The sequence below is a fragment of the Pan paniscus genome, chromosome 5 (genome assembly GCF_029289425.2).
Source record: "Pan paniscus chromosome 5, NHGRI_mPanPan1-v2.0_pri, whole genome shotgun sequence".
Lineage (NCBI taxonomy): Eukaryota > Metazoa > Chordata > Mammalia > Primates > Hominidae > Pan > Pan paniscus.
The window spans coordinates 117,115,159-117,140,585 of NC_073254.2; the positions used below are offsets into that span (position 1 = coordinate 117,115,159).

Sequence of the window (25,427 nt, forward strand, 5' to 3'; positions counted from 1 at the left end):
ATCCTCTTCATACGAAACCTCCTTTTCTGTGAATTATTTTTCCCTCACTTTGTCACCTTCTGAATTCCTATTTAACTTTCAAGTACTTGGCTCACATTGTCTCCTCTTCCAGAGTTGCCTGATCAATCTACTCAGTTGGAATTATATCTTCCTCCTCTTCTTTAATTATGGGCAATCTTCTGGGAGGCCATATTGTTTGTGTTAATTTACTTATCTGTCTCCCCAAGACATAAGTTTATGTCCCAAAGTTGTATGACGTCGGACAAGTTACTTAACCTCTTTGCCCCCCAACTCCTCATCTGTGAAATACAGATATGGTATCCTATATACAGTCTACCTTTTAGGGATGTTGAAGGATTCAATGAGATAGTGCGTGCAAAGTATCTTACAAACACAGTATCCTACATCGGTGAGTGCTCTATAAACCAGAGCCGATATAATGTGGTGCTTCACCTGTGAATTCCTCTGTTAATTCCACAGTTATCCTCCTACCCAATCCCCTCACCCCTGTCTTCCCTCATTTCTGGAGATGTCAGCAAATTTTCTGCCTACTTCAAATTGACAACCTATTGGACAAATCTGTTCCTGAAATTTTGGGGAATAATCACCATTCTGTAAAAGATATTCTTCCTCTTAGCCACTTCTCTTTGATTTTGCTGAAATGCATACATTGTTTTTTAGAAGCCACAAATAATTAAATGAACCGTCACTTTCTCTCTGCCTCTGAAATTTGAAAACATCATACTGAAATTGTACTTTAATAAATAATAAAATAATGCTTTGACAAAAGCAACACAATACATGGTATTGACACTTTGTAGACAGAAAATTTTGTTGTATTGTTTCCCCTGCCCTTTCTATAATTAAAACGTCTTTCTCCATCCTGGTATACAGAATCCAAGAAACAATTGGAAAAGTCTTTCATCTCTAGTTCTAGTGCATGGTGGTACTTAGAAACACATATTGTCTGATTGGATTCCTTCTGCATGTACCATAAGAGCTCCCTATGATAGAAACTTTGATTATAAAGTTGCATGATATCCTATGCTTCCTGACTAGGGGACATAAAAACTGTGTATTTATTTAAAAGAAAAAAAATCTGAATTTTTCCTTACTGGGAGAATGCTATCCATGTGTCTCACTTCCCTCCAGCTGTCTTTCTTTCCTCTGGCTTTCCTTCCAGAGGAAGGAAAGGAGTGTGAAGGGGTGGAGACTTCTCTTCCCCCCTTCCTCACTGTCTATCCACAAGTATCTTTTAGAACAGGCTACCAACCTGTTTCCTGCTGCACATCAAGGGGCATGTGCTACAGGCCCGAGGAAGTGGCTGCTTGTCTGTGTCATGGACTTGGCTCCAGATACCCTGGCCTCAGTCCTGAACATTCAGTATAACGTTTGCCTACTTCAGAGGCACAGTTGAAGGCCTCGGGTCACACAGTTTGTTTGCTGCAACAATATATTTATGCAGGACAGAGTCATTCCTGTCTTCACTGAAATGCATACTCCAGAGTAATGATTCCTAAACTTGATTATGCAAGGAATCATCTGAATGGATGGCTAAAACAGACTGCTTGGGCCCCACTCCAGAGTTCCTGTTTCAGGAGGTCTGGGGAGGGCTTAAGAACCTGTATTCTAACAAGTTTTGAGGGATGCTGATGTCTGAACTAGGGAGCACAATTTGAGAACTCCCACTCTAGATTCCGTTGCCACACTGCTTTTTATCAAGTACCTGACTGTTAAATCACTGATATTCAGATTTTGAAAGTGTATTTGTCACATTTAGATGAATTTGAATTGCTCCTAGTAACATAAAGATTTTGATGCTATGTATGCTTCATAGCATCCAAAAGATAAAAAGCGAAAATAATGCAAATCTGAAACAAACAAACAAAAAAACCTTCCAGGTCTCACTCTTATTCGTAATAATGATTAAGACAGTCTGTAGGTAAGTGAGGGATTTAAAAAAAAAAACAAAAAAACTACTTTATTAAGTTATGATTGACATACTGAGGGATGATTTAAAGTCTGCAGTACTGGGCTAATTTTCAGCAATCTGACTTTGTGTACTACAGCAAGTAGGGAAATAGATGATAATGACTTCTATACTATTCTTTTAAACATTTTTAAACTGATTTTGCCTATCCTGGTTCAAAAAGTACAGTTATTGAAATTTTAGTTTTAAAACCCTAGTTGCTCAGATAAACTATTTTCAATTAAAAGAAAAAATATATATATAAATTTCTCATATATATTCCATATTCATTGGCAGTCTCCTTACGTGCTGAGTCAGGTTTAGTGAACTTTGAAACAGCATTTTGCAGCACGTAGTGACTGGGGCCAGAATTATTAGTTATTGTTGACGGCTATGTTTCACTTCCTCCCTACTAGATTTCCAGCTTACTAGAGAATTTCCCAAGGAACAATATAAAATTATTCATGAGCCTTGGGTATTATGCATACAATTGATTATGAAAATGTACTAGTAACCTAATTGTAGAATTCCTCTGTTACATAGCACAAATGTATTTAAATAGGCCTTGCAAGACTCCAAAAATTAGAGCATGCTGGAGTTTTCCTTGTACTTTTGAATTGCTGCTAATACTTTGTTTTCATTTAATCAAATTGTATCATATACATATGCATATCAATGTTTGAATATATCATTACATACAGTTGTCCATACTTATTTACATATTTATATACAAAATATGCCTATATCTCTCTGTATGTTTATACATATAAACATATCTGAGTTTGATTATTTTATCATATTACAAGTTATCTGGCCTGCATTGTCAATGAATTGCTCATTTTTTCTTCTATAACAATTAGACTTTATCCTATCAACTCTATGACAATGTTGAGAAAATTCACAGAGCCCTTCACATGCACAATAAACATGATAACTTCTTTCCTATATAACTGATCCCAAGGCTATTAAAAGGTTTGGATTTTGTTTATTTATTGGTTTGTTTCAACCTGTTCCAAAGGCCAGACCTTACCGCACATCCACACCAGCCCCCTTTATGTTGCTTTCTCTACTCCTGGGGTACCAACCTTTCCTGCAGCACCAGGTTAGGTAGTCACATAATACCTTGATTTATAACTCGGTTGTAATCAAAATAGGAAACAGGTGGAATCACAACTGGGTATGGTGCCTTGGATATTAATGGCTTGGCTCAGCGGTGGAATTTCTAAAGCCGTATACACTTTTTTGTCTTAATTATGCATTCATTAAAAGCTTTTATACCCAACAGAATAAAGTAAATATTTTTTGATCTCCATAGTGTGCTCCCAGACTGTAGATTTGCACAGCGGGGTCTTGATAATCTGAATAAATTGTATTTCCCCAAGGAGTTTATCTTTCAAATAAGGTCATAAAGAAATGCAGCTCCCCCATCCGTAGATTTCTCCATGTGCCTTTTCTGCTATGAGTAATATAGAGCTTGAGAACCAGAGTATATTATAGTAATACATACTTGCTTATGGTCCAGTATAATGTCTCTATCTGTTCTCCCTGCTTATCTCCAGTGAAGTATTTTTTGAGTACAAAAGAAATGAATGATTTTACGTGACAGCTATGGTTTTTGCTGACACTCATAGAAAAACAATGTCCGTATTAGACATTCAGTGTTTTCTTCCCTTTACCCGCTCAGTGAGTATGGACTATGCAAAGCTATAGTTTAAGTACTGTTAACAGCATTTGTAAAAGGGAGTAATGATAGCTACTGTATGTTGAACATCTACTATGTAGAAGGTACTTTACCTGCACTTTTGAGAATCCTTATCACAGATCTGGAATGCAGTGTCACTTTTCGCAATTTTTAGATGAGAAAATTAGACTTGAAAAGATTAACCACTTCCTGAGGCCATCCAGATGGGTCAGCTCCAAATCATGTGTTTTTCCTACAGCTCTAAACTAAAGACGCCACCGGTGCCTTGTTCCCACAGTTTACCACCCAGTGAAGGAGACAGGGAAACTATGAAATTAGGAACCTAAGTAAATATGCACAATTAGGTGTACTTATAATATTTCTAAATCATGAAGACTAAGATGGCAACGCACCTCATGGTGCATACGTATGCTAAAAGTAGCACACAGTTCTGAAAAGTTCAGGAAATAGCTTTTTCCCATCTTTTTAGGTTGCCATATTTATCTCCAGTGTAGCTAACATTTCTAGGCACGTACCTTTATTTATTTAAATATTAAATATATGTATTAATATTTAATAAATTATTTACATTGTAAAATATTTAAATATTTTTAGAGGAGCAGGAAAATCTATGTTTTTGCCATAAACTAAGAAATAAAAGCAATAAAAGTTGAAATTTTAAAGATGTGGTATTTTTTCTTGCCTACCCACTGTATATCAATCAAAACTTGCTAGGTAGCCACTTTCTGAAGACAGAGAGGAAGATCTAAAGAACTAAAGATACTATCTGCACCTTTATGCACAGCTGGAGAGAGAAGAGTCAAACAAATGATACAAATAGCAAGTGCAATTAAAAGTCAGAGGAGGGAAAGTCCTCCAAGCTGGAGTGGCCTGCCTTTCCCTGGAGATGGAATCTGATCTGGGTTGTCCCGCAGAAGGGAAGGGCATTTATATTACAGAACTTCCCCTTTCTCACAAGCTTTTTAAAGTCTACTGAAGCAAACGATGTCTTTAAATCTTTCACAAATAATAATCATTTGTGACAAAAGAGTCTCAAAGTTCTGCTTATGGTATAAAGGAAAATTAATGTGAATTCATTTGATAATGTCTGATTTTTTTTTGGCAAACAGTTTGCACATTTATCTTTTTCTGATCATCACTAAAAACCAAGAGAAGTAAGCTTCTTTTTCAACATTCTGGGGAAAGGGGGAAAAATCTAACATATAGAAAACAAGGAGACCCAAGATTCACTGTGGAAGTCAGGCCTCATGTATCTGGCACCACAAGAGGGCATTCCATTTTATTTCCCAATTGTATGAAAAACCCAATACCTAGATAGCATCACAAGGGACTTTCTGAAGCTCAGATTAAGTACTTAAGAACACTTTTCTCAGTTAATTGTGGGAGAGCTGTTTATTTTGCCCAACTGTTAAGTTGTATCTATAACCAAGCTATTATTTCCTCTTTCCATGTAAAGTCATAGATGTGCCTCACAACTGTTTGCTTTTTTTTCATTCTTGATCCAACAAATACTTCTCTGTTGCAATCTATGAGAAAGACATTATGATTGACATTGTGCAGAATACAAAAAGCATACGATGCGAAATCTACTTTTTACTAGTTTACTAGGTACATTTTTAATAGTTTGAAGATAAGCTACATGCATGAATAGCTTAGTGACAAGCTTATTGTGTATGTGATAGGAAACTTGAAGTGGGAGGCATTAGAATTCATTCAGTGATAAACAGCCTTATACTTACCGTATCCTACTTGCTACTTGGTCCTTATAAGCAGCTGATACAATTTTTAAATTTCACTTTGACTTAACATTGTTAAAAATCAAACCATACTGATTTTTATGTAGAGTGGTTTCTCAGGCTGTTTGGAATAGATTTGGGAGTGGTTTTAAAAAGAGAATTTCTTGACTTACAGAGCCAAGGATGGCCTTTCATTTAGAGAAATTTTCAAATTGTGATATAAAATCAACATTTTATATAAGAACTTCATGTATGCTACTACATCATGGGCATAGAACCACTATGTCTCCTGCCTATCTTTATCTGTAGTAAAGTATCGACATGGGGTAATTTAGGTGACATTTCGAAGGAGAGTTGTCTAAGTGAAGTGCATCAATAATTGGAAATGAAAGATTATAATTACATTGATGAAACAAAGCATTGTTAAAATAGCCACATCTGTTGAGTGTTATTACCCGGAAAAATCTGTAATCCTATTCAATTTGGACATCTTAGAGGGGGAAAACTTGGGAAATCAAAATGAAATTACTCTTGTTTTAACCTTGAGAGGAGTTTATTATCTTTAACCCAAGTCACAGTTTTCTATAGTGATAGTACATGATGCTTATTTTTCTTTCACACGTCAGTGGCATTCTCAGAACTAGATGAGACAGCAAGAGAAATAGGTGTTTTTAAGGCTTTGTTTTGAAGGGTGCCTCATCTAGTTTTAAGAATGTCAAAACACCTATTTTTAAGATGACTGCATCCACTGTAGACTAACTCCATTATCTACCCCACAAACAGATATCATATAATTATGCATAATGTGTATAATTTCTGTGTCAGAGGCATGATTAAACTGCAGTGTGGATGGGCAAGGGGTTATTGACAAGCCAGGGAGCCACGGCGGTAGCCAAAACTAAGACTACGTTTCAGAAATTCAGATGATTCTCAGCTTGTATCATCATTGGCACACAAGACACAGCTCTTGAGCATGACATCCCTAAGCTAGGCTGTGGGTTATGTGTAGTAAATATGCAGACTCTAGGTATAAGGCTACATGTTTTTCTCTCATTCAAGAAGGTATAGTAGAATACAAGTGAGTCTGGGTGGCATTATTTCATAGGCTTAAATCTACTCTAAATTATAAACAAAGTACTTGTATGAACTTTGGTCATTTATTAGTAGTTCCTGCATAATTGAGATATTGAGAGACACCGCAAAGGCCATGGCCACTCTGCTGCAGATGAGACCCACCAGGGGACATCACCAAGGCCAAGACTCCTCCTTCTCTTGCTGCCTTCACTGGCTTGGGAAGGGTGGGCTGAAAGGCCACAGGATCAACACTGTCCTCAAACTGCCCTCCTTCCTCCCATTCATGTCCTAACTGCTCGATAATTGCCTTGCAAATGTAATTACACTTGAATATAAACCAAAATAAAACAATATTTGCCTTTCCCATATTTTTACCCCTACCGTATTTGGTAGTTAATCTGGGGAATAACCATTGAAGGAACCAATTAGGGAAAGAGGCCACACAGAAAGACTGAGTTTGGGGAATATATAAAGTTTAAAAATTATTGAACTTGAAAAACTGGTGTTTATTCCATAGCTAGTGTGGTATTGAGGGCACATTCTATGGCTCTTCTTCTGTTATTTAACTTGTCATTCACACTATGAGAAACAAATAGAAAGAATAAGAGAAGCCAAATAGCCCTAAACCAAAGGAAAATAAATACTATTTAAAAATATTCCCTAAAGAACGACAATGTATGCACCCTAATTCTGAATAGAAACTAAATTTCAAGTGAGAAGCAGTGTGACAGAAATGAAACCTTTTTAGAAAAAAAAAGAGTAAGATTTTCTTTTACTCAAGAGAGTTTCTTGTTGCTGAGCTGTAATTTCCATTCAAAACCACTACCGCTACCTGGATACTTACATTTTTAAGTCACAGAATGTAGGAGAGCTGAGACAATCTCGTAATTAGGAAAAAGTATCATTTGAAAAGATATTAAAATCTTTTGATCTAAGTAGCCAATTGATAGAGGAAATAATTCTCTGTTGGACTGTAAAAGAAATTTGGGGTGGATTGATTTTTTTGTCACAGAAGAATGATTATATTATACTTGTTCAGTAACACTTTCAACTCTAGTCATTATTACCAATTTTCCCACGCAGAAAACAGGATGACCACTGGCTTTGCCTTTGTGTGTATGTGTCGGAAGGCCAGAAAGAGAAAGGGACAATCAGGAAGGCCTGTGAGATATGAAAAATGGCCTGATTTGGACAAGGTTCAGAATTGGATAGGCATATTGGAAAGACATGGGCTATTCTGTTTTTGCCTAATTATAAGTAAACAGAAAAAGCTCATGGGTATTCTTTCATTAAACACACATGTATTAAGCATCTGCTCCCTACTGGATACCAGGGACACACAAGGCATGAGACACAATCTTTGCTTCCAAGAAGCTTAGATTTGGTAGAGGGAGATAGATCTGCAGTTAAAGGGTGCTTGCAGTGACAAGTGATGTGCTAGACATATTTGCAGAGGGCAGAGTAGAAGTACACAGGAAGAGGTGGTCAATTTGACCTGACCCAGGGAAGTTGAAAAGATGATATGGTTTCTTCATTCAGCAAGTGCGGCTTGAACGTACCTGGCATTGTTCTAGGCTCTGGGGATACAGTGGTGAACAAACCAGCAGCTCCTTCCTCCCATGGAGCTTACTGGGGGATCAGGGGAGGAGACAAACACATTATAAACAAGTAGGCAAATAAATGCTGAAGATAATTATAGGTGGTGATAAGCTCTAAAACAAATAAGATGGAGAAATGTGACTGAGGGTGACATGGAGAGGAAGGGAGATGTGCTGTATAGGATATTCAGATGAAACAAGGGAAACACAATTCCTATCCCATAGGAATTTTGCTCATGCTGCTTCTTTGGCTTGGAGCATCTCCCTGAAATCCCACCATCATCCTGTTTTAAAATGTAGGTTTTGTTATTATTGAGTTATGGTGAGGCCAACAGATCAGGAGACAATTGCCATTGAAAACATGATTTGTTTCTGCTCCAATAAGAGGGCACAGACCACACCTCCAGGACTGCATAGGGAAGCCCCAGGGTTGGTGAGGAGGTAGAAGGAGTGAGGGGGGAAAAGTGGACTAGAGTCTTTATAGTGGTATCTGCAGGAAGGAAGTGGGCAAAGCAGGGTTAGCAGGCTTATGATTGGCTAGTTTGAAAGTTTCCATGGGTTCGCGAGTGTAGGGGCTGGCTCTGGTTGTCTGGTACTTGGCCCTGGGATGATGGGGACAGAGGACTATTGCCTCCTGGAGTGTAGAAGCCACATAGAGGAGGTGATTTAGAGTATGGGTTCTGGATTGGTTAGTTTGCATATGAAAGCCGTTTGCTCTCTCAAAGAATTGGCTAGCCCTGGGAGGGGCAGTCTATTCTCAGTCAGTGAAACCCCAGATGCCAGAACATGGAGAATACAGAAATAAAATGTTGTTAATATACATCCCCATCCCACCCTTTGCCAAGTGAACAAAGGGTGCTCTTCCTTCAACTCTCAGCATCAAACGGCTTCTCAGGGAAGCCTTTACTAACTTTCCACTCCAAGTCAACTCCAAGTTAGTCCTTTATTAACTCCAAGTCAAATCCCTGTTATGGACACTCATAGTCCTATATTCTACTCTTTGTAGCTTTTACCTCAGTTATAGTTTTCCATGTAATTGTAAGGTTTTTTGATTTATGGCCTTCTCTTCCAGTAGACTATATATCCCATAAGGCCTAGGGCTTGCCTTTTTTTGCTCATCTGTGTTGCGAATTCCTGCTGTAGTCCTGGCACATGGTGTGAATGTGTAGGTTGTTGTCATGGCTAGAGCCAAGCCAGGGTGGATAGGGTTGCTGCACCTTAGGATGTGAAGATCTCAGTGTCCAGGTCATGGAAGGCTATACAGTGTTACTGAGTTTGGACTTTTTCCCCAAAGCAAATAACTTATCAGTGGGTTTTAAAGAGATGATAAATATGGTCAGATTCTTGTGAAAAGAGAGGATTGAGAGTTTGCTGCTGGAGGCAGGAATGGTAATTTAGGACACTGTTGCAAGGCTGCTGGAGGCAGGAATGGTAATTTAGGACACTGTTGCAAGAAGTCCAGACAGGGATGATAAGGAACAGAACAAGAAATACTAAAGAGGAAAACGAGACAGGACTGGCGATTGACTAGATGTAAGGGAGGAATGTAGGCCAGCTTTTGGGTTCTTAATGTGGGTGTCTAGATGTGACTGTTATCTAAAAGAGGAGATACAGGAGTAGATGCAGGCTATCATAAAATAAGCTCAGTTTAGGCTGGGAGCAGTGGCTCACACCTGTAATCCCAGCACTTTGGGAGGCCGAGGCGGGCGGATCACGAGGTGAGGAAATCAAGACCATCCTGGCCAACACGGTGAAACCCCGTTTCCACTAAAAATACAAAAAATTAGCCGGGCATGGTGGCAGGCGCCTGTAGTCCCAGCTACTTGGGAGGCTGAAGCAGGAGAATGGCGTGAACCCGGGAGGCGGAGCTTGCACTGAGCCAAGATAGCACCACTGCACTCCAGCCTTGGGCGACAGAGCAAGATTCCATCTCAAAAAAAAAAAAAAAAAAAAAGAAAGGAAAAAGCTCAGTTTGGACTTTGGACATGATGAGTTTATGACTGTGGGATATCCAAGAGACAGCATCTTCTTATAGGCAGTTGGGAAAATGAATTCAGAGCTTAGGAGAAAGATGTGGGTCAGTCATATAGATGTGGAAGGCATTAACTTGCAATTAGTTTTTATCTTAATTCTATGGTTTTTATTTTGGCCACCCCCTCTTTCCCTGAGTTAATGGTGTGCCTTATTCAAGACTTGAATATTTAAAGAGAACACATGCTTCATTTTGACCTCTTTGCATCAGTGATTAATCATGGTTTATGGATCCCAAACAACAATGCTCAAATATACTTTATTGTTCTTGCTCTCACCCGCAACCTACTGTGTACTTTCCACGTGCCAAACTTTTATGGTAAGTGCTTTTCTTACATTATCTTTATGCCAACCCTATGAGCTTGTTGAGCTCTTAAATTTGTACTTGGGGAAAGCTGGGCGCCGTGGCTCATGCCTGTAATCCTAGCACTTTGGGAGGCCAAGGTGGGCAGATCATGAGGTCAGGAGTTCAAGACCAGCCTGACCAATATGATGAAACCCCATCTCTACTAAAAATCCAAAAATTAGCTGGGTGCGATGGCACGCGCCTGTGGTCCCAGCTGCTCAGGAGGCTGAGGCAGGAGAATCACTTGAACTTGGGAAGCAGAGGTTGCAGTGAGCTGAGATCGCACCACTGCATTCCAGCCTGGGCGACAGAGCAAGACTCCGTCTCAAAAAAAAAAAAAATTTGTACTTGGGGAATAACAGAGATTCAGTGACTGACCCGAGGCCCCAGCCAATGGTGTGTCAAGCTGGATTTGAGCCGAGTCTGCCTGCCTCCACCACCCTTGCTCTTCTCTGCCTGCCTTGGTTGCCTCCAGGTGCCTGTGGTGGCTGATGGTTTGTTTGGTCCTAAATGCAACTATTCTCTTTTTTCAACATATAAAAGACTTATTTTTTAAAAGTCTAGAAGTATATATACGAAAACATTAATAGTGATTATCTCTGCATGGTGAAATTATGAAGGATTTTTGTTTTCCATACTTTGTATTTCTGAATTTTATGAAATGAGCATTTATTACTTTTTATAACTAGAAATGGCACTCTTTCTATAACAGCAGTAATTTTTGTTTCCCATCCACAGTACTATTGTTGGGCATTTAATGAAGTTTATTGCTTCCCACCTTCCCCCATCACGTTAATGGAAAATTTAAAAGCAGCATTATTGGTGCTTATTTTGCTTACACATGGTTTAACCAAAAGGACAAAAAGCAATGGTTTTGCTTAAGACTCACAGAGCCCATCTGCCCCAAAAGGAGGAGTGTGTGCTATGTTGTCATTGCCTTGGGGTGAGTTTTCTTTTTCCTTCAGCTCCCCACTTTATACAGTTATCTACTGAGGTGCAAACTACGCACCTCAGTAAGGAGTTCTTAATACTCTCAGGTAACTAGAAAGGGGAAAAGTAGGTTGAAAATTACTTGGATTTATAGAGTGAAATGGCTATCTGATAGCATTATACATTCCTCAAGTTATTGGAAAACTATTGCTCATAATTATATTAATAATTGTAAGTTAAAAGTGAGGGGAAAGTAGGAAATAGCCCACTCTCATTCTACTTGACATATGCAAATTTTCTTTCAACAACTGTACTGTATCTCTGATTTTTGTGGGGGTACAGTGACAAAGGTACAGTGGAAGCTGTGGCTCTCTGGAGGCATAATTGTAGAGCCCTGGCTATGAGCTTGAGACTGCAGATAAAATCCTCCCAAATTTGAAGCATTTCTGCAGAAACTCTTCAAAAAGGTGGGAAAAATGGAATGTTTGAGGCTGAGAAAAAAACAAAGAACAATTACAAATCATCCATCTTAGGTGGATTCAATATAGAATTATTCAAACAGGAGTCTTTTCTGTGAGATTTCCTCATTTCCTGAGACCTTGTATATAAAACTCTGGATTTTAGTTAAGACAGGATGGGTTGTTTTGACTTAAAGACCTACTTAGTTTGAAGTTTTGGAAAAAGAGCGGAGTCAGTCTGTCTTCATGTAGTTTATGTCATCTAATCATGAATCACCATTTACCTGCCCTTACGTTATCTTTAGTAGAGAAAAAGCTGTAAAATATGGTAAGGGTAGAAAAAGCAATTGCCCTCATTAGTAAAATGTCTCTAGAATGTTGCAAAGTAACATTTCAGCCCTTGAAACCAGAGACCCCTTTCACTCCTTTTATTAAGATGTCTTGAAATATATGGGTTTTAAGAGGAGTAAAATGAGGAAAAATTATGAATTCTAGAATAGCCGTTCTCTATGCAGAACTTTATAATTGTGATTTCTTTTTTTTTTTTTTTTATACTAGCCCTCCCATTTCTCCCACCACTGTGATGAAAACCTTAGTGAGTCAATCTGAATTTCTTGCCTGCTCTTTCTCGGATTTATTTCTAAGAGATCTTTTTTCATTTTTATTTTTTGGCACCCAGGAATTAAATAGCTTTAATTACTTGGATTTGTACAGACTTGCTGACCTCTTTAACCTCACTTTGTTGGAGAAGGCAGTGATCGATTTCTTAGTGAAACATCTCTCTGAACTCCTGAAGAGCCGCCCAGAAGATGTTCTAACGCTTCCCTATTGCCTGCTTCAGGAGGTGCTGAAGAGCGACCGCCTGACCTCCCTGAGTGAAGAGCAGATCTGGCAGGTAAGGGCGCTGTGCACGGTTGTCTTTTGGCACTGAAAAAGCATGCCGTGATTGGAAGTTAAAGGACTGAGGAACAATTACCACTGTTTTAGTGGCTTTGGTCCTCATGGAGTTGTTTTAGAAGTCATGCTTCCTTGATGGACAAGTGATTGGAGAACACTGGCCCTTGAGGCTCAGAGCCCTCAGCGGACTCTGCAGCTTAACTCAGGGAATTGCAGGGGCAATCCATGAGACCCTCACTGTGGCTTCCCAGAACCTAATGTGGTCACATCTGAGTCAAGGGATGTTTTTTTCCTGATAAAAATTGTTTCTTAAACAAAATATGACAAAAAAATGGATTGTAAAGTGATATATATGCATATTTAAGACCGGGAGAATCAGAGTAAATTTGGGCCTTTGCTGTAAACAATTCAGAAACATTTCTTTGTTGCAATAGAGAGCAGCTTGGATCTCGAATGAAATGAAGCTCTTCTTGCATGGCAGTGGAAAAATCTCCATCCTTAGTTCATTCTGCACTCATTGCTATTTTCCTAAGCCCTGCCTTTTCGCCTGACATAGCATTCTTTTCACATTGTGTCGCTCCCTTGTCTAGAGGACAGGAGGATGTTTTGTGGTTTGAAGTTGATTATTCAATTTAAATCCTCTTCTGCTCATCCCCAGTGACTATTCCTTGAACAATCCACTTGGTGTCTTTGGGGAATAGTCAGAGAGCCTATCTTCCTCCTCCCTATTACAGCCTGTCTATCTCACTCTCTGAAGCACTGGCTAGCCATTTTGTTACTTGTAGGGTGCCATGCCTCCAAGATTTCACGATCATTTGAAAAATAATTATATACAGACTACCAGGGAAAATTTAAAGTCTTCTATTAGCTGATTAAACAGTGAATCCCTGGTATCTTATCAAGTAATATTTAGAGAGTATTTTAATTCTGGCCAAAATTGTCATACAGGTAGCTGTTAATTATTCAGTAGCTAACTCTACTGACTGATTATTTTCCTGATGCCTTTCTGCCTTATTTCATTATTTGTGTTACTTTAATCAGTAACTTCCCTCTTCATTATTGCTTCCACCAGAGGGAATTAAAGAGCTGCAGTGTCCTGAAGGCCTTCTGGGTCCCAGGCTCTTTGCAAACTTATTGACAGCAGGCCTGAAAGAATGGCTATTATCACTGCATGTACCAGATGAACAAAATGAGGCTTCTGTGCCTTACTCAGAGTCACAGAGCAGAGCCAGCCTTCAAATTTAAGTCTGCTAACACCTGCCCCCATGTCTTCAATATTCCACACTGTCTTGATAAAGAAAATATAAGGACCAAAAAAACATTAAAGAATAAATTTTTGTGGCTCCTTGGGTATTTCTGGTAATGTTTGTTCAGGCAGAGGTTGAACAGGTTGACAAGGATCTGTTTTTGGTAGAAATTTCAATTATCTCTGGCTCTCTCTTATAAACACAAATCAACAGAATTTACTTTGGTCAATTCAAAATGGGAAGTAGCCAAATTTTCTTCACTTCCCAAGGGAAAAAGAAAGATTTGGAATGAATCCTGCATTTAATTTTTTCTAACTGAATTGACATCTGAGGCTAACCATCCTTGTGGCTTCTATCTCTTTTTGTGGCGCAGTTGAAGGCACTGCCAGAGATTGACATGGTAATGTGCAGATGGCTGAGTGTCAAGAAAATTCCATACTATCCACTTAAGAGTTATCATAATTGCCTCTCTAAAGGTTACTAATATTATAATGTAGAATTTTAAAAGCTGCTTTCTGCTGCAGGCAATAATTTTTTTAATACCTGGTCCTCAAGAAAGAATTAAAAGACTCACATAAATATTATCAATTTAGACATTCAGCAGGCAATAAGAAACTGTTTTTGCTTTATCTTAGTAAATAAGTATTTCCCTCATATTCAACCCCATAGAGAAAAATCAAATCAGACCAGCTATTTTGCCTCAAGTATAGTTAAGTTCATCATTTTTGCTGAGGTTATGCTAGTAATGCAATATACCATGGAAGAATCTAATATTCAGCCCAGGGTAGAGATTGGGTATGCCAGAGGATTAGTGTCAGGGTGCTTTATAGAAGTGAAACTTGATGGACAGGCTGGAGACAGATCTACAGAATCTCATTAAATTGCTGAATTGTTCATTACGGAACGTTCTCACTGTAATAAAGTGCTCATTGACTTTGACAAATCCCTATCCCATGTCTTAAAGAAGAAGTGTGAAGCAAAGGGTGTTGGGGAGGAGAAAGGAAATTGGCACAAGGTAGGACAGGTAATAGAAAACTGGATGGAGGGGGGCGTGCTATTTGATTAATATGTGCAACCAGTAACTTAGATGAGAGCATGGTAAACACACACACACTTACGCAGGTGGCTCTTCTACTATGTACTGATAATGTAATCTGGGACCATCCCATGTTTGGTGAAAGGTCTAATTTTCATTATTCACCAGATTTCATGCAGTCTGGCTCTGAAGACCTGTCATAAGAACCTTCAGATTAACCTCACTGAACCAACTCTTTTTCACTTTTTCCTGCTGTTCCTTACCCAAGCCCTTTCCTTGACAAAATGTGTTGTATGCAGGCCACAGTAATCATTCTGTGGATCTGTGAACCTGTAAAATACCCCAAGATGATGCCTTGGAACTGTTCTTTTTTTCCATCTGACCTTTTTAAGCTTTATTCTGAGTCTCTTCTCTCACAGAAGTCTTCTTGGTTCCTCCTAGAAAAATTTTCATCCCTTCCATGGTCTGAAATGACTTGATCTGTTGGTTAATTTCACTTTATATTTAGAGGTAACATAGAGAGTTGTTCACATACATACCTTAGATGGATAAGGACATAGAAGTTCCCTAAAATATATTGTTTTTTAAAAATTTAGCTCAATTCAGCTCAACAATTTGGTTTTATGTTTCAAGGCCAGCAATTTATCAGGTTCCAGATGAAAGACACCAAATTGGCTATTGGGTTCAAAGAAAGGAGACTAAAACTGAACAAATCAGCTGAAATGGAAATATGGGACATTAGGTCACTTGCCTTTGTGACCTGGCAAATCTCTATCTGTTTGATTTTGCTTTCAGGTATTAGCTCCCAATTAGAACTTCATTTCAGTAGGGCACTGTTAAATATCTTCTGTTAGATTTTGCATATATTTTCAGACTGATGATCCAGGGTCTTACCATAGGAGCTGGGGAGTGCAAGAAATGGGGAGATGTTGGTCAAAGGGCACAAAACTTTCAGTTAGAAAATAAACAAGTTCTAGGGATCTAATGTAGAGCATGGGTTCCAAGGATATGTTAATTAATTTGATTGTGGTAATCATTTCCCAGTGTATATGCTTATCAAATCATCATATTGTACACCTTGAATCTAAACAATCCTTATCTGTCAATAAAATATTTTTGAATAAATAAGCCAAAACATGGCAATTCTTCATAAAAAAAACTTAGAACAACACATAGAAGTAATTCCGTATCATTCTTATGATCAGATCTGTTTTCATTTTCATAGGAAGTGCTGAGTAAGCTCTGTTTTCTTTTCAGGAACATGCATTTCCTGCCTTTTCTGCCTTTAGGTTCTCTTTCACCAGAGTAAGAGGGAGATTACTGTTTTCCATGGAAGTACAATTTGTAGAAAAAGCCTATATAGAAAAATGTAATATCAACTCTTATACACACTAGCATAGGGAGAAAGTATGGCTCTCCACCCATCAGTATGTACTGAGCACCTACTAAATACCCAAAAATTATGCTAGAGTGGAAGGAAGGCAGAGGACAGATCTGCCAACTCCATTTCCCTCTTCCAGGCCTCCTCCCAAATGGAGAGAATCCTCCTGATTTTAAACCATAAGTACAGCTCTCTGAATTTTTATTTTATCTCCAAAGTAGCAGAAACAAGAAGGATATTTAAAAATGAAAGAAAACAGCTTGTGGAAATAAAAATGAATATTTCTTGACCACCTGTTACATGCTAGGCATAGTGTTGGGAGCTAGATTCTGGGGTAAAATGCTTTACAAAAATATTCAGTAGTTAGGTTAAGGAAATTTATTTCACCTTTATCTCTGAGTGGGAAGTTTTGTTTTCCTTTAATTATTAATTTATTAACTGTTTCTTACTTTTAGTGAGGACTTATTATTTTGTAAGAACAGTCCTTTTCTGGGTAGGTGCAGTGGCTTACGCCTGTAATCCCAACACTTTGGGAGGCTGAGGCGGGCAGATCACTTGAGGTCAAGAATTTGAAACCAGCCTGCCCAACATAGTGAAACCCCATCTCCACTAAAAATACAAAAATTAGCCAGGTGTGGTGGCAGGCACCTGTAATCCCAGCTGAGGCCCGGAGGCTGAGATAGGAGAATCAGTTGAAGCGAGAGGCAGAGGTTGCAGCGAGTGGAGATTGCGCCACTACACTCTAGCCAGGATGATAGAATGAAACTCCAGCTCAAAAAAAAAAAAAAAAAAAGAACAGTACTTTTCTTACTTTATTAACCTGGGGGTTGAGGACACTTCCTACTTGTATTCTGAGTCTCACTTTGCCTGGACTTAAGTAGATATTAAGACCAAAAAATTTGCTGGCTATGTGAGTGGCGTTAAACAAGGTAAGATCTCAGCAGGGAGGGTTTCCTTTATTCTATTAGGTTGGTGCAAAAGTAATTGCACAAACCTAAGTTATGTCCTATTTTAGTGTGGCAAAGAGGGACGACGTCACCTGATTTGGGGCTGGGGCAATCCTGTTCATATTTGTCCATGATTATCCATCCCTAGAGGCAGAGGCTGTGCTGTAGTGTTTGCATTACCTACTGCTTGCACTCTATTAATAATAAATAAAAACAACAATGTAGAGTTTCCATATTAAAATGTATTGAATGGATAATAAGACATCCTACTATTCCTACATTAGGCTGGATTTATTCTAAGAAAATTGATATAGAAAATGAGTTTGGCCTTTTAAAGACTGCATTTTTCCTTATATTTTTGTTGGAAATTTGCTTCCCTAAGTCATACTCTTAATAACACATTCATTTTATATCTTGAGAGACATAAGCCACATATTGTTTAGTCAACAATCTCAAATGCAGTGGTTTTTTTGACACGCTCCTCCTGGGCTTTTATGTGTACCACAGAATCAGCCACATTACAGTTTGAATTAATCATTTTCTTCAAAAGGAGTCCCAGAAGTGAACCCAAACAAAAAGCTACTATCCCTTTACAGTTGGAAAGTAGAAGACACTAGTGATGTACTCAGCTTTCATCTTTTATCCTTCGATGATAAATTGACCCAAATGTACCTCTGGCTAGGAAGAAGCAAGGACTTTAAATAGTACTAGATGTCAAACAATACTATTAAAATACTTCCAATTTGAATATCACATCACAGTTTTGAAAATGCATCTTCATTTATTATTGCTTTGTTCTCCTATAGTACAAATGGGAAAACTGAGGTAACATATCTAGGAATCAAACTCATGTCTTCTAATTCTTGAGCTATGTCTACTTTGGTCTATAGCTTCTAAATTTGTAATAGAAGCTCAGAAATACTCAGGCGATGGGCACAGAGGTGCATCCAATTAATCCTATGACTTTAACAGGAATTAAGAAGGGCTTGATTAGCTGGGCACAGTGGCTTACGCCTGTAATCCTAGCACATTGGGAGGTTGAGGCAGGCTGATCACTTGAGCCTAGAAGTTTGAGACCAGCCTGTGCAACATAGTGAGACCCCTGTCTCTACGAAAATATTAGCTAGGCATGGTGGCATGCACCTGTAGTTCCAGCTACCCAAAGGGCAGGTTCACCTGAGCCCAAGAAGTTGAGGCTGCAGTGTGCCGTGATTGCACCAGCCTGGGCAATAGAGCGAGACCCTGTCTGGAAGAAAAAAAACAAAAACAAAACAAAACAGAAAAAAGAGCATGACCATTCTAGTTCCCTTGGGTAGTGCCCATGGATTGAACAAATCATGGCCTCTGTGCCTGCCTCCATGTCTGTGTCGTGTTGCTAATTCTGTTAGATGACATATGCCTCATTCATTCTTTCATTCATTCCAAATAGTTACTGAGTGCCTGCTCTGCCCAGCCATGTCCTGTGGGGTACTACTATTGCCTGCCATATGACGGGTGCTGGGTAGTCAGTAATGGGAAGCACCAACAGGGTCCTGCTGTCATGGGCCTGACAGTGTCTGATGTGGGGCTTTCCGCTTGCTGCTCTTTCCCACCTGCCCAATGCCTTCCCAGTGGGGACTGACCTGTGCCAAATAGCGTAATGATTTCTTTGCCAAGTTGGGGCACGTTGAAATGATATGGGTACAATGGAGATGACATGCTTTTGACTGGATGTTTCAATACCAACCAGTGACCCTTCGCCTTTTGTTCAATGCTTTGCTTATTGTTAACTCTCAATCGTTGTATGCACCCTCTAAACAGCTTCGCAAACCTTTGTCAATCCATGTGATACAGTCCAAGCCTCAAACAAATCAGGCTGTGGGTAAACATTTAATCAAAAAATTCTACAAGCTGTGTTCATGTTTTAATATTTGGACCTTGGTAACTAGAAATAGAATAAAATACTAAGAACTCTTATCCTCAAGCAAAATTATAATTTTTCATCATGTTCCTGCCCTTCTTCAATTCTCTTTTTTTTTTTTTTTTGTTGAGATGGAGTTTCACTCTTGTTGCCCAGGCTGGAGTGCAATGGCATGATCTCAGCTCACCGCAACCTCCGCCTCCCGAGTTCAAGTGATTCTCCTGCCTCCGCCTCCCAAGTAGCTGGGATTACAGGCATGTGCCACACACCTGGCTAATTTTTTTGTATTTTTAGTAGAGACGGGGTTTCACCATGTTAGCCAGGATGGTCTCCATCTCCTGACCTCGTGATCCACCTGCCTCGGCCTCCCAAAGTGCTGGGATTACAGGCGTGAGCCACTGCGCCTGGCCAATTCTCTTTCATACATGCATGTGTTGTTACTATTATTTTCCCAGATAGCTACTTTCTGGGTATCTTCATAATATCTCCTATTTTTTAAAGTTACCATTTCTTAAACTCATCAAATTCGTACATGTGGTCCCAACTTACAAATTTGTACCACTTCTTAATTTTCTTTCTGAAACTTTTTATAGTTTCTCCCAACTACATACAGTTTTTTTCTACAAATGTGATGAGGGTATCTCCATTTCCTTCTTCTTAGATGTTAGTGAAGAGAATAAACAGTGGCTCCTTTGCATCCCAAATAATGTTATGCCCAGAGGATGTTTTATCCTTTGAGGGGCCCCTAGCTGGGCACGGAGTAACACTGCTATTTCAGGGATTGGTGCTCCTAGTTGCCAGAGCATATATTTAATCTTTCCTTCTAATCTATATGCGGCTAACTCCTCTGTGAGGGTGCATCCCACAGTAGCTTGACTCATGGCTTTGCTGTTGTTTGTCTGGGGTATATGCCTTTGCAAGACGCATGACATGTTCATTTCAGAGGGGCTTTGCTCCAGCTAATCCTCAGTGCTAGAGCTGTGCGTTGCTGAGTAGCTGTGAGGGGCAGTGATTATCAGAAATTACAGGAGACCCAACTTGTATTCATGTGCTGCTGTTCTCATGAGTTAACAGTTTTTTTCTCTCCTTTTTTTTTTAAAGAATGAGCACAACAGAACAACAAGGTGATTTATGAGATATGACATATTTATGTTCTCTGCTTCTGATTTTCATTGTGATTCATGTTGTTTCCAGACTGATATTTTTGTTGTTGCTGCTGTGAGAAGGAAAAAGATGACTGTAGAATATTACTTATGCATTGGTGCCCTGCAGTAATATTGCTGCTACCTGGGTTATCAGGGATTTAAAAATAAAACCCAACTATAAGCCATATATGAGGTAGAAACCCTGAGGCTAGCGTAGAAGTCCATCAATAATAATACCAACAATAATAATTCTTTACAAGCCTAGAGAGCTTTATATTTTAAAGCATTTCACACATATAATTTCTCTTGAGTCTCTCATCAGCCTTGTTAAGGTTGATAAGGCAAGTATGATTCAAATTTTAACTAGTGAGAAAACTAAAGCTTCCAGAAGTTCAATAGTTGACTCACTTCACAGTGTAGATTTCAATGGAGGTCTCACTGTATTCTCTTGAAATACACCAACTCTTTAAGAAAACAGAACCTCAAAGTACCTTATACGTCTCATAAGTCAAACGTTTTTATATATTACTCTGTAATGAGTGAGCCAGAAGTAGACATTTCCTAATACATTACCAGTTTTCATTTTCACCTGTTGTGAGACTTTGTGGGAAGTTGCAAAAATGTCTCCAATAAAGTCGTACAGGAAAGTGTTGCTGAGGGTCTTTCTTGATCAGAGCCCAGAAACTGAGGCTCTGGATGGTTTGATAAGGAAGAATGCTTAGAGAATTCTGGCAGAGGGAGGGAACCATCTTTTATTCCTTCAAAGTACACGATGGTGTAGTATAAAGCAGGAAATGAAAGCCGATAAGGGAGGATCTCTTTAAAAATCTGACCAAGAGACATAAATTAGAGTAAAAAAGAACCTGGAGTGCCATTATTTCTGTTGCAGTGACACAGACTGTGTGGGAAAAAGTCTGTAGGCTGTTGTCCCTATTTGAGACCAGAGATTGGATGGAACAAATGGAAATGATTGATCATTCCATCTTCATTTTATGCCCAATATATTGAAATTTTAGAAATGTATGCAGCAGAAATTGACAGTTGGGTGATGGTTTAGATATGGGGTTCAAGAGAGAGGGTGAAAGATATACATTTCTTGAAATTGATAAATGTTAGTCTCTTTCCAACACAAATGACCCTGTGAGTCCTTTTTCTTCAATGTTAGGCCAGTTGAATAGCAATGATGTTCATGCTAATTGGCTGTGTCAGACCATAGAGATTTGCTATTCTGGGAGTTCTATAGGAGAGGATGTAAATTTACTTATAAAGTGACCCAGAGGCTCTAGAATTATTTACATTCTAAGGAGATGTCAAGAGAAGCCTCAACATTTATTGTTGAATACTGACTTCCTTAGAAGTGCTTCTCCCACCCTTGCCTCCAAAACTTCTGCTACAAGGAAAAATAACACCCTGATTCAACACACCTGGAGGAGAAAAGTGGCCATTCTGAGATCATAATCAGGAGAAGCATTCATACATCATTCTTGAGCTTTTTTTATGCTCATAATACAGAGTTATGCATTCTCCATGGTGAGGATCCACCCTTTCATCTGACCACCTCCTCCTTGTTACGTGCGGTGGCATGTCGATGAACTGCAAACCTATTTTGATATTCTGGTAGAGAAAGCATAACCAGGAAGACAAATTCAGGGAAAAAAAGTCAATGACTGATTCTAAAGTTATGTATCAAAGATTTTGTGCATTGTTCTCCTTTGTCTATAGGAAGAGTTACAAGTCAGTATTGGTAAGTGGCACGGTATTACTTATGCTTCAAGAACAGGAGCTAAAAAGACCCCCACACACCAGAGGCTGAGGGCACATATCTTCTTTGTGTGTGTTCTTGTTGATGAGGAATGCCCACTACCTTCTCTGGCCACACAAGGAAATTGGGTAATTAAAGGAGTGATGGATGGTGCGCTAAAGTTTAAACGTTTTAGGAGGACCTATCTTATTAACACTTTAAAACAAGTGAGCACAATATCATTAATTTTGATTAATTCATTTGCTCTTAATATAGCTTTTAATTTGTAATTCTACGTGAATTACAATGTAATTTGGCATTAATTATACTAAATTGACTATAAGTCAGCCGATCACAATGGAAAATTACTCACAGCTGAAACTAAAACTAAACCTCTCCATCCAGAAAGGACGATGCTTAGTTAAGTGGCAAACACACTTTAGGCTCTTTGGCAGTGAGAACGACATTGGACCTGCTGAGGACCGTAATCAATTTCTTATTCTGCCCACTGCTGGGACTATGTACTCTTTGGAGTGAAGCCCCATATAAATCCAATAAAGTGTAAATAATGAAGTAAACAAAGGGGTTGATTTATCAGGTTTGCCAGGTCCCCTGAAGAATCTTTTTGCTCTTCTCATTTCATGTAAGTTTTAGGCAATGTAGAGGGGCTGTGTAGTGCTTTAGAATGATTAATTCCACACCCCTTGGATTCTGGGAGTTAGAATAGGCACCTACCCAAATTGGCCTGCTTCTCGTCTTCATGCTCTGTGAAACAGCTGGGAAATCCTGTTTTCGACCCCATGTGTAGTCAGTATCCTGAAGCCACTCCTATTTGACCTATACACAAACTGCCTTCTAGGCAGAAGGAAGTCATGCCTTAAAAAGCCAACACCACACTGAGAGAACTAAACCCTCAGGAGATGATGGAGCATGTGTCATTCATTGATAAAGCTTGTGGAAGGTGCCCGGGAGCACACAAGAAGTAAAGTGATCTGCTGAGGAATGCAGCCCTTGAGAAAGTGTGTGTGAGAGTGAGGATGGATTTGGAAAATACATGTGTTTGAACCATTTCCTAGATAGCTTTCTTTGACAACTGTCTTCTGAAAAACAAAATAAAAACTCTGAGATTTTGCAGAAAGTCATATGCAAGATTTGGCAATATTCTGCTTGAAGTCCATTTACATGTAGGTAGAACGACATGAATTTTGTACATTCTAGATACATTCCTGGTGAGCAATTGGCTCATAAAATGAGGCCTGGTTCAGAGGCAACAAATTTTGCTAAATATTGCACGGAAAATTCAAGACTGTTATTTTATAGGTCTTCTTTTTACCTTATTAGTTATACCCCATCTCATCATTCTCACACCCAACGTAGCTAATAAAATGGCATAAGTTTTATATAAAAATTTTGAGTAAAGAGGTTAAAAGCCACCTTGGATTCTGAGCCAACAGCCGTCCTGTCCTCTGTCACTTACACATATGCAGGTGGGATTCACACAGTGCACACACTTGCAGGTAGACACGCATGCACACACACATATTAGATGCATATTAATCTTTGCAGCTAAAAGGCTTTCCTTTGTTTTGCAGCACTGACCTAAATCATAATACTCCCATGATTGGCTCGTTGGTCTCAGCATTAAAGAAAATAGAAAGTAGAAGCTTATTTTCACCACTCCAAGCGTATATATTCCATTCATCACTAAACTTTTTAAGGATGTTAATGCCAATAGTTTGTTAACAGAAGCAGCTGTATAGATGCAGCTTTATGGTGTTTCAGTTCTCTCCAAATCCTTTTTATGCTAGATTTAGCCTGGCCTATTGCAGAATTTTTAATTCCTTTTCCCCAGATATTCTTTTTGATATCCACATTGGATTGGTGGGTTCCAGTCCCTTTCCTACCACTTGTGGTTCCCACCATAGCATCAAGTTCTTAAGCAAAAACAACTCCTGTTTGAGGCATGCCCTCTGATGGATGAGCTCTTTTGAGCTCTTAATGTTCTTACTGCTTTTAGAGAACTGTAAGGATTTTGGGGCAAAGGAACTAATACTGAAGTAAGCAGAGCAGTGAGACTGGGGGAAAACATTTACAGGATATTCCTGCCCTTGGTTTTATCTTCTCATCATTTAACAGCAGCAGAATAAATGGGTCTGCTAATGAAACAGCACTGAGAGGTTAGGTCATTGGAAGCCTTTTTAGTCATTTTGTGCTTTTCAAGAGCGAATTTGTTAGAATTATGCTGAATACCCACTTAAAGCCTCAGCTGATAACCCTACCTGTGTTTTATAACTCTGCACTGTCAGAACTCATAATAAGTCAAACATTCTTTCAGTGGTGCTCATAAGGGAGGGAAAAAAACCACACAAATTTAAGAGTAATTTCAGATTGTAAATGAAAAGGAGAGGCACGACTGTTCATTTGCACCAATCATGCCTTCCTTTCATCTGCTCTGATTAGGCCTGGTGCGGTTTCATCAGACTCCTCCATCACCGAGCTGTCACTCCAGCCGTCTGTTGATTGAAAACAATCAAGGCTCTGATGGCACAATTATTCTGACCCTTTAACTAGAGGCTGCTGTGATAATGAAAGGTTGATTATGATAGTTTGTGCCTCTTTCAGTTTGCCAAGAAGGTTAATTTGGGCATCAGACGGATGTTTAATGGGCGCTTGCTGGCTACACTGAGGTAAATGAGAACGTGCAGTCTTGGATATTGCACGGATATAGTTTGGCTGTCAATCATTGTCATTTGGAGTTTGTGCCTCACACTCTGGAAATCACATTTTATTTTTTCCTTGGGATTTAATTTATTCTGTGCCCTGAGGAAGTTCTTTCACTCGGTGACCTTCACAGCAGCTTTCTCTGCCTTTTTTTTTTTTCTTTTTTCAAATGGAGCTCAAAGGCACAACACATCTAGAAGAGCATTTTTCTTTCATTTTCACTTAAAAATGGAAACTTTAAAAATCCGTCCTTATCACTGCCTTCCAATAGAGCAAATGTTTCCATTCCGATTGTGCAGTGGGGAAGTATAAACGACAGGGATACTTTAGCCAGTTTGCTAATGCAGCAGCTCACACAGTTGTTCTGCCCTGTTTCGCACAGTAATCAGCAAATGCAGTAAATTCAAAATGGGCACATATATGAAAGTGAAGGCCCCATTCTATCACTAGCATGTCTCACAACAGTTTGTAGAATTCCTGCTTCCAAACACAGCATCTTACTCCTTTTACCCTCCTTCTTGGCAAACATAGGGGAGGGGTTGAGGAAGGAAGACAGAGATTTGTCTGT

The 25,427-nt window shown here is 39.0% G+C and overlaps 1 protein-coding gene across 17 annotated transcripts in view; it reads left to right on the plus strand.

Annotated features, from left to right (window-relative positions):
- KLHL32 (kelch like family member 32) overlaps positions 1 to 25,427 on the plus strand; it is a 256,154-nt gene that overhangs the window by 177,238 nt on the left and 53,489 nt on the right. For 9 of the 17 annotated variants that reach the window (XR_008955686.2, XR_008955685.2, XM_057302567.2 and 6 more), the window contains one exon: positions 12,524 to 12,739. The exons of 5 other annotated variants lie outside the window; for them this stretch is intronic. Coding sequence is in view for 8 of the 12 variants with exons in the window: in XM_057302567.2 (XP_057158550.1) it covers positions 12,524 to 12,739 (216 nt within the window). In the remaining 4 variants the exon portion in view is untranslated. Of the gene's footprint in view, positions 1 to 12,523; positions 12,740 to 25,427 lie in introns of those variants that run through there. 3 more of the 17 variants (XM_055113970.2, XM_055113974.2, XM_034962558.3) reach the window with 3 other exon arrangements.